Source organism: Dysidea avara, chromosome 3 (assembly GCF_963678975.1).
Source record: "Dysidea avara chromosome 3, odDysAvar1.4, whole genome shotgun sequence".
Lineage (NCBI taxonomy): Eukaryota > Metazoa > Porifera > Demospongiae > Dictyoceratida > Dysideidae > Dysidea > Dysidea avara.
In genome coordinates, this window is record NC_089274.1 from 19,803,616 (window position 1) to 19,814,369 (window position 10,754).

At 36.1% G+C, this 10,754-nt stretch overlaps 1 protein-coding gene across 1 annotated transcript; it reads left to right on the forward strand.

Moving 5' to 3' along the window:
- The first annotated feature begins 798 nt into the window (after positions 1-798).
- On the forward strand, positions 799-3,423 carry LOC136249998 (protein phosphatase 1 regulatory inhibitor subunit 16B-like). Its single transcript, XM_066042153.1, has 2 exons — positions 799-880; positions 1,541-3,423. The coding sequence occupies exon 2, from the start codon at positions 2,368-2,370 to the stop codon at positions 3,262-3,264; it is 897 nt and encodes a 298-aa protein (XP_065898225.1). The 5' UTR covers positions 799-880; positions 1,541-2,367; the 3' UTR covers positions 3,265-3,423.
- The last annotated feature ends 7,331 nt before the right edge of the window (positions 3,424-10,754 follow it).

Here is a 10,754-nt window from a genome sequence, read left to right on the forward strand (position 1 = left end):
GGCCATATAATTATATTAGTATCCTGGACTTGTGTGTTGAATGATATACCATCTTATCTGAGACAGTCTATATGTGATGGTGTACATACTTCCTGTGCAGTTGATAGCCAACAAATTCCTTAATCCAGTCTTATGATCACAGTAAAGTGTTGTATATGATATGATAACAATAATATGAGCTAGTATATTGTTATCCTCCACATCACAGTACTTTTATAATTTTTTTATACATACACCCAAAGAGTGTGATTTTGTGCTATTTTTAGGTAATACCTTTACTGAATCAAAACTTAATAATGACAGACAAGAAACTGTTATAAAGTAATGGAAACACACAATGCCTTGCAAACACTCTCCATCCATTCACCACTAGTAATAGCATACTAACTATTGTGTTATGTACCAATGGTATACATCTCTAGTATATAGATTAAACTATACAGTATATACCTAACACCACTACAATACTTAATTTTGCTACAAGAAACTAGAGACATCTACAATATACATGCATGATCCTCTACAAGTTTACACGCAAAAATCCTACCCGATAATCTTGTCTTACCAGCTAATCTCATCTGCCGGTAACAGTTGTTGGTACACTGTGTCCATATCAACTGCCCAAGAGGCTGACCAACCATTGTTTTGTTGCTAAACCACAGTATATGAGCTGAAATGCAATACTGTTGTAATTGTTATTGATAACAAAACATCCACACTTACTAATTAGACCTTTAATTAATATTACATGTCAAGCTTTTGTGATACCTTTTGTGATATAGAGTTGAAAGGTTGGAGTTTCTCAATGAGGGAGACCTGTTAACTCAACTGTTAAGACACTATTGTATCAGTGTTGGTTATAATGACAAGAATGATGTAGGTCAGTAATGTGTGGTGTACATTGTGACTACCCATTACCATACACCATGATGGGACTATTAATAATACTAAATGGTTTATGATATTTCTCCCTGTGTGTCTCCAATGTGTTTCTTGCATGGGAGGTACTTCATAGCCACACACACATGCAGCTGCAAATGCATGCACACATCACACATCTTTGCTGTTACACTGCCAATTGTCATGATACAGAGTCAGAATTCAAATGTTCTGGTAATACACAGTCTACCAAGCTGTTACCATCCTTTGTACAAACTAGCAATTGATTTATGAGAGGCTTGCAAAACCTCAGCATGAAGAGGCATAAGGTTACTGTGTACCAAGTGATACCAACAGGATGCATCCTGCACTTGGTACACCCTATGCATGGTCAGTGTTAGCAGCTTACAGTACCATTAGGAGTTGCTGAGTGCCAGCAAGAACCAACCTTCCAGACATGCACACAAACATCATTCTATTTTTAACAATGATGTAATACACTTATTGTAGTCAGAACTTCAGGATCATGTGTGGGATATGAGAATATTACTTGTTTTCATTTAGTGCAGATCATATCATTTTGATGCCAAGCTTATATAATCTTTGTACCTATACAGACTACACACTTTGTCCTTCTATAGTGTTATATTTCTACTGACAGGTTTGGCTGGTGTCAACTTACATGGGATGGCTCACAGATAAAATATAATTTTGTGGTTTCTGCAGATGATGTCATTTCCAGAAATTCAGTACTTTTTGAGTGAACGTGTATCATCACATCAATGTGTATAGTGATGCTAATTTAATTTCACAAATGCTTTTTTAATAATACTTATACAGTAAGTTATAGATATGGCAACTGGAATATTTCTCCAATTGGGAATCTTTTTTTTCTGATTTGACTGTGCTCATCACCTACAAAGCAGTCTAGCTACTAGTCAAGCAGTGTCAGTGGACTAAATTGCCGCTAATGCATAGTCAACTTCATGTCCTACCACTTATTTAGAGTTTGACGTGTACTTTGATGTTGATTAGAGTGTTCGGAAACCACACATGTGAAAGCCATATAGAGAAATTGATGTACACTGTGTGTAGTAGTTGTAATCAAATAAACGTCCTCCGCATGATTGTAAATCTTAACAAGTAGCTAATGGACTGGGAGGAGTGCATACATGGTTTAAAATGCCTCTTACTCATTGACAGTGTTACCTTTTCGTATAGCTAGTTCAGTAGTTGTTGTTTTTTTTTGTTTTGTTGTTTGCTCGTTTGTCTTGTTTTTGTTTGACCAGACCCTGATCTCCCAGTATCATAATCATGAAGTCCGATATTTTGACCATAAACGCGTTCGTTATGTCATATTGAAGTCTTAGAACGTAAACAACTCGCTTGACGCCATTGAATGGCTTCCGCTATACTTGCTGTATAAAAAATCGAGTGCTTGTCACCATCGATCATATTAAACTCTTAACGTGAAAAACTAGCTAAAAGATGGAAACTGTACTTAAACGCAAGAATTACTCCAGCGGACTGCTGAGTGGGAAACTTAAAGTTTTAACCTCCATGAAGAGCGCCAAGGCTAAACGAAGGGTTACCTTTCCAGTCAACGTCATGTTGCAACAAGCCATCACTGATGGAGACAAAGAAGAGATCAAGAAAATAATCACAAAACACGGCAAGAGTGTCTTGGATCTTAAAGACCCGACTGGAATGCCGCTGTTGCACCGTGCCATCTTTGAAGATCAAATTGAGTGTTTTGAGCTGATGGTAAACGAGGGTGCAAATTTACTTGCAACCGACGAGGAAGGATGGAACGCGTTGCACGTGGCCGTCTCGTTTGAAGACATGGACGCAGTTGAGCTGCTACTCCAACACAAGCCAGAACTGATCAACACTCGCACCATGGACAGTTTGAGACCGATCAATGTTTGCGAGTCAAACTGTGAACTTTGTGCTTACCTTCTCCAAGCAGAGGTGACATATCTGAAAACCAGATCAGTCACACACTGGGATAGTGCCAACTGCAAACGAGAAGAACTAGAACTATTGAACATTGTAATGATAGTGAATGAAGAGGACGAGAGGAGCACTAGACAAGTACGACAAAGTGCCCTACACCTGTCAGCAGCTAAGAACTACCTTGGACTAGCTTACTACATGTTGGAGAACCAGTTAGTAACTGTAGACTGTGAGGATTATGAACATTGGACGGCACTTCACTTAGCTGCTCTACATTCCAGCATGGACGTGTTAGTACTACTCATCCAATATGGTGCTAATGTGGAGAAGTTGACCAGTTGTTACAAGAGTCCAGTTGATCTGGCTGATGATGAACTGACCTTAGAGTTCTTGAGACGAGGCTCTGAATATATTGAACAAGCTATCTAATTTATGTAATAACTAATATATAATATCTAGCTATACGGGTTTGTTTACTGTAAGATTTTTAATCATTTTTTCGCTTTCGTTTTTAACTCTATTTTGTATTAAATTTGTGTTTGTTTTCTGCACTGAAAATGTTCATCAAACAAATAACAATTATATCAAGTCAACAACAAATTAACTTCTCCCTTATTTAGAAGTGGGTTACAGGTATGATGCAGTACTTACAATCCTTAATCAATAAGCGTACTAGATTAAACCCATGATGTACATGTGATGCTTTCATTATGCACGTATGTGTACATACCTCACCTATTGTAGATATAGGCTGTGCACGATGTTACTGTAATGTACAACACCTTGCCCACTGCATCTATACGGTACAACAAATACTGTACTGATCTGTTGTTAACTTTTCCCTATTTGCTCTACATCCTATGTACGTTGTGGTTGGAATTGTTTGAAGAATAAATGAAAAATGTATAAAGGGGCAAGAAAGGTTACATGCAGTTTAGAATGCATTCACACAATATATATATATATATACTATATACATATATTGTTAATTCAGCAAATACACTAGCTATATATGCTTTTAATGTAGATTTAGTGGCTGTTTTCCAGTTGTCATCATAATACACTTCCAATACAGCACGTAGTGACACAACACTGTGACATGAATGTTCTGTTGGAGTATTTGTAATTAACAGGAGCAACAATAACTAGCTGATGTATTTGTGCATGGTACTGGATAATTTTACAGCTATAGTTTCACCTTCGGTTTAGTATACTTTGCATTTATCATAGATTTTTTTTCTCTTTTTGCACACTTACAAAATCCATAAACATGATATCTGGTTGCCTTGAAATATGGCACACTTAAAATGATGACAAAAGTTGAAATCTTTGGTGTCAAGTTTGTTAAAAAGTTAGAAATGATTATTCACATAATTTGAATTGATGGACATTAACATCATTGCAGCTATTTCTTGGCGGGCATCTGGATTCAGTGGAATGGAATGGTGGAATGGAACGGTACATTGGTAATTTCAATTGGTGGTCACCTCTTTATAAAGACCACCTTCTAACAAATACCACCTCTTTATAAAGACCGTTTTACTTTAATGTTTAAATTGTTGCTATCTTATTGTTTTAGAGTGTGTCCCCATAGATGGTCTTATTGATTAGTTGTGCGCCACATGCCTAGAAAAGTCAGAGTGATATCTGATTTGTAATACAGCAATATACCCCATGCAAAAATAGTTTGGCTGTACAAAAGTGACATCCCCATCAAACTAAAAATAACTGACAACTATAAAGGAGCTAATATTTGGGTGAGGTCAAGAAATACTGGCAAATAATTATAACTCGCTATAATTTATAAAATTTTGGTCCTTTATCATTGACTCGCACAGTCTTGCTACATTCCTAATTAATTCCCTGTAACTCTAATTGGCTAGTAATTTAGCCGCCTTTTTTCTCCTCTACAACACCAGACTATTGAGAAAGGTACCAATTTACTAGCCTATTAGATTTACAGGGAATTAATTAGGAATACAGTCAGACTGCACAAGTCAATGATAAGGGACCAAGATTTGTTTAGTTGCCAGTATGTATTAACATTCATTTCTTGGCCTCATCAAATAATAGCTCCATTAGTTGCCAGTTGCTTTTAGTTTCGTGGGTACATCTTTTTTTGTATAGCCAAGCTGTTTTTGTATGGGGTATATAGCTATTACTGTATTGTATCATAAATCAGATATCACTGGCTTTTCTAGTCATAACATGTGACACACAATTCATCATTATTTTAATTTTATTATTAGCGCTTTACAGTGACCAGCACTGAAGGTCTGACAGCAACATGTGCAGCAGCCTTAGGATTACCTAACCTAATTTCAAGGACTTAGACCTAGTGACTTGACTTACTGACTCATAAAGGTGTAACAGAAAAGGGGCCAAAGTAAGGAAAAAATCCCAGGATTCGAACTGCAAGTCACCCAATGTCTAGTCGGGGACACACTCAGTCTTCCTCCAGGAGAGATGGATTTTCTTCCTTAAACCTAAAGTATTTATTATTAGCACTTTACAGTGACCAGCACTGTTAAGACTGTCTTATAGGGCTCTAAAACAACAATTCAGATATTAAAGTAAAACGGTATTTGTAAAGATGTGGTCTTTGTTAGAAGGTGGTCTTTTAAAGAGGTGACCACTAATTGAAATTACCTAAGAACTGTTCCATTCCACCATTTGATTCCACCATTCCACTATTACATTCCACCATTCCAGTCCACCATTCCATTCCACCATTCCATTCCACTGAATCCAGACACCCTTTCTTGGCTGCTATCTTTACTTTCACAACATGTTTTTACCTTATTTGGCTTGTTAAAGACCACAATCTTTTTCTGGCACTGCCCATGCACAGCTATTATTGTATCATAAATAATACTATTAGTATTATCAGCTTCACAGCAAGAAAACTGTGAACTTGCCAATACACTATGACTGTTTAATTTGATTCAATTTACAATGCCACTATGTGGTTTGTGTGATACACTAGCTGTATAATACTACAATCAATACACTTTTACAAAGTTATGTGACTGCTTAGCTACCGGTATAATGCCGATCAGTTTGCACGGCATGCACAGTTTATAATTTGTTGCATCTGTTTTAGTCCTTTCATATGTGTGTGTTTACAAACTGTCCTGTGTGGTACTCTTTATATGTGACATCATTTACCTGTTAATTGTGGCCATAGCTACATGGTAGTTGTAGCTACACAGTGTATATTCATAAAATAATAAACTTACAGACTAGATCATTTTTCAATGCTTCCCTTGTACTGTTTTCTTTCCATATTGTGTATATAGTAGTTTTCTAAAGTTATTTTTCAGAACATCATGTGTGTGCATGTAGTCTGCATGACTGTCTACAGCCACATGACAATACAGTTTGTGATCTGTCCAAATAAACTCCTCACAAGGTGACATCAGGAGTTCATCAGTGTCCAAAGGGCTCCTAGTAACATCCGCTTTGACATAGTCTTGTGTTGTGATAGTTTGAACTGTTCAGGTGGGCCCAGCCTGGCACTGTAACAACAGGTGCTTTGAGTTGACCAATGCTAGGATGCCTTTCAGGAGCTGTCATTTCATTTCGAGTTAACAAGAATAACTTATTAAATATTTTGTTGGGTGCATGTCTGTTATTCACAATGCTCTAGAATATTCTGAAAGGTAAATTTAGTAGACTCCAACTATTTATTGGTACATTGGTAATTCTGTACTACCAGCAAAAGCAGCAGAACTTACAATCTAGGCTAACTAATAAGCCTTGTGTGATTGCTAACATATTCACATACTAAATTAATGTCATCATTACTGTTATAATTTGCAGGCTATTGTGTCAAGTGACAGCACTATACACAATCTTGTGACTTATCATTAAGAGTCAGGTGATACCACTGGGGGCAGGGTTTGACGCCACCTATGGTCTATGTGCATCCAACAAGTTATTTTGAGGTGGATTTTGCTACAGAACATAAGGTATGCTGTAGTATACTGTATTATGTGTGATAAGTTTGATATTCCCTTGTCCATGGGAATATCAAGAGTCACAATTTAAAAGCATTCCTATCACCTAATAATGCGACCCCAATTTTTTGTACTATACTTGTAGGCAAAAGTGTAACCATAAACTACACTATCAAAAAATAACTCTACCATGCATGTGGTGGGTTGTACAATCTTTTCCCTAAAGCACTGCAAGTGTTGCTATTATGAACCACATGTGGGTATCATGAGTCACTATGTTCATAAGGTTATTATTTTTCATCCAAGTAAGATAAATATTATGGAAATATTTGCAGGCACTCCTAATAACATTCAAAACACCACTCTATATCTTTTTACTTCTTACTATTATGGTAATGGGTACAGGTAGCTAATCTGGGACAGTATTCCTACAGTTTAATGAGGTATGTTATCTCTAAATTGGATTTGTGGTTAGCTTATAATGTTGATCTGAAATAGTATCATCCATTTCTTCTTAAATATGCAGGATTTACCCCTATGAACACATTTTAAAACCCTTAACACCCCTTGACCCATAATACCAGCATCTACTGTGTTACTCAATTGTACACATATACGTACTGTATTCTGAAAGAGTCAGACCACCTCTCAAACATGGACACCTGTTCATGGGTAATTTCATAGACATTGAGAATGGTCAGATTATGCCTACAGCAGAGGAGATTGTTATGGTAATTGCCTGTATGGTGTGAGGTATAGCTTCTCTAATTGTATGTTGTAATATTATAGTGTTCTCATGTAATAATATCCTCATCTCTTTAGCTACCACTGTTATCAATTCTGTTTGTTGTGTACTGCATTGACTGCACTCCCACAGTCTTTAAAAATGTATTCTGTGTCTGCACTGTCCCCAAATCATACACCCACATACTCTCAAAACATCTGGCTAGCAGGATTAATGTATACTATGTAGTCATTGTCTCAGTCATTTAGTTGTATTGATCCAGTTGCATGAGCTCACATATGATGTCTTGTTGTCCTTAATGGTACATTGTAATAGTGCACCCCTGCCTTGAAATGTCACCATAGTTAGAATATAACAGTCTATGTTTTGTATGTCTGTCCCGTTATTTTATTTTATTTTTTTTTGTGCTTGAGAAGTGAAAACATGTCAAGTCAGACTTCTTGAAAGACTGAAATATTTGTCCTATACATGAAAGTTTACCACTAAGTCAACTAGAGTGCTAATCTGTCATTGTGCATTGCCATATATAGAGTGATGATGTTATATTGGTACAGGCATTGTATTGTGAACATTTTCAAGTAATTATTTTATGGTTGCAAGAAGTGCGGTCTCTTGTGGTCATATAAACCAGATTTGCTTGGAGACAATTTGGTATAAAGGAATGGTATAGTAGTGATATATAGTTTTGTACTGTCAGTATCCAACAGCTTATCATACTTCCTGACTTTTGAATGGATGTCTCTGTGTAGTCAAAGAGGCAAGAGCTGATGAAATTTCTGTAGTCTGTACTTTCTCAGTCTTTTTGATCACCATGAGATGTGTATGAAATGACTGAAACTAAAACATAAGTCATATATGTATGTATATATCCTAACACTACAAGTATGTTTGCTTACAATACAAATCAGTGAATACTAAAATAGGTTATTGGTTTCAATTACCATATAGCCTAAATATTTCTTTTTCGAGGTTGAGCAATGTTGCTAAAAATAATTTTTTTGCGGATTTACAAACACTCCCAAAATGTATTAGATTATATGGAGGTCTAAGGATAAAATTTTCACTGGTAACCCTTAAAACCCCGAAATCGGCAAAAAATTTGCCCATCAAAATATTTAGGTTATATATGGTACGTATGTGCATAAAGATTTATCACTTAAATGTTCCAAATGTCAGTTATATCAATATACATCATGGTCTCTACAGTGTTCCAGTCATGTAATGATACATGACTAGCAGAGGTTAGTTATGTTTACCTGTGAAGTACCAAAAGCACTTTTCCATAGTTGACTCTTTATCACACTCAGGTTCTCTCCACAGTGCTGATCTATGCTGCGTAGTTTCATGTTTTGATTGGTATTTGTACTGCACATATCCCGACACAGAATCAATACTCTATTATCAGAGCTTATTCACTAAGTTTCAATGCAAATTCCAATTAAAAGTATCCCTTGTAAAGCATTTAACATAGTAAAATTTTATGTAGCATCGACCTTGTTAACAAGACCACTAGTATTCTGACATTAAGAAAGCTCAGAACCTTTAGCTAAGGTGTTTTTCATAACATCATCAATAATTATTATTATTAAGGCCATTTTTTAAAGGTGACCCAATTGCTAAGGTAACTCTGTATATCAACAATTTATCCATGTAGAAAGTATGGAGTCCCTCTCATTATTTTTGTTGTTGACCATAAAAAATAGCCAACAAAATTTGATACATTTTCTATCTATTCTTGGAATGATGTTTTTAATGAAACCACTTATTTCAGGTAATTGTGGATAAATAATATCCTACAAGATTTCTGTGTACAACACATGACTGGTGATGTTGTCTCTACCACCATAATTCATATATGAACTAATGTTATATGTTTATACTGGAATACTTATTTGCATGATAAGTAGTGAGTTGAAATTCTACTACTAGTTCATGAATAGCAGTCAGTCAGTAGCCATATTAATTAAGTTGGTACACCAACTGCTTCAGCTATCTGGTTGGGTCACCATTAGTAGGTCAACTGTGGGCAAGCCAACGAATGCAGATGAAAATTGGCTGTTGCTCATCTTATTGGCTGTAATTATATTAGTGTGATGGTTGGTGGTGCATTGTGTGGTATGGTATAATGGTCACCCATCATCATACCTACTACACTGATTACTGGACTCATGTCAGAATTTATTTTTTGTGTCAACAAGAGTGTAACATTACTAACATAATATCGTGGATAGACCACTATATCTAGGGATGTTAATTTAGTACGTACATGGTATGGAGTAGCTAGTAAGACTATTTGTAATCATGATAATAAGCACGTAGGAGAGCCTTTCCTCTTCAACGCAGTCTGGCTAGTGAGACTTCACTCTGTGAGGAGGAAAAGATTTCATCTACCATTAGTGGTTTCTGTTACTTCCTATAATTCTACACTTTTGGACTTGAGACATGAAATGTTGCATGAGTATACTCACTGAGCTAACACATCAATAGTATCACACGACAGGAATGTCTGATGTGTCTCTTATATGTAACTGGGAAGGTGCATTAGTGAGTTTTCCCTAATGTGGTCAAATGTTGTATTTGCCCATACACACGATATGATCTATCATGTGTGTGTGCTGGGAATGGAGTTTGATTCTAATGGGATTCACAATAGTCTGAGAATCCAGGAATTCACTGGAAATTCTTTGTGAAGTTGTATGAAAATAATCCTATCACATGATGTGCTCAAAGCTTAAATTGTGTCTTTATTAAGGTTGCATTAGATATTCTATTCCTTCCTTGTGAATTGTCCAAATGGTTTTTGTCTACTTCAATATCACTAACAAATTCATTCACTTAATCCTGTATACTCAAATAGCACTGTCACAGTAACACTCCCTGTCTACTTACATATAACGTGTAACTATAGACTTTTCACTTGATAAAGCTTAGTTGAATACATGGTTTAAAACCTTCAAACTGAGTGATACTCTTCAAACTCTAGCTCTCTGGTTTGCACTGATTGTGGATAATTTACTCAGCAAATGAATCATGCCACTTATATTTGTCATATTTTACACCTTTTAATGCAACCCACACATAGAAGTCAACTTATCCCTGGTCTAAAAGCTTTCAGTTGTCAATGACCATCTCCTGCTATACCGGGGGATGGCAATGATTGAGGTAGTGGTTTTCATCACTTCTGAATTTCAACCTGGAATATAAACACTGCCTTA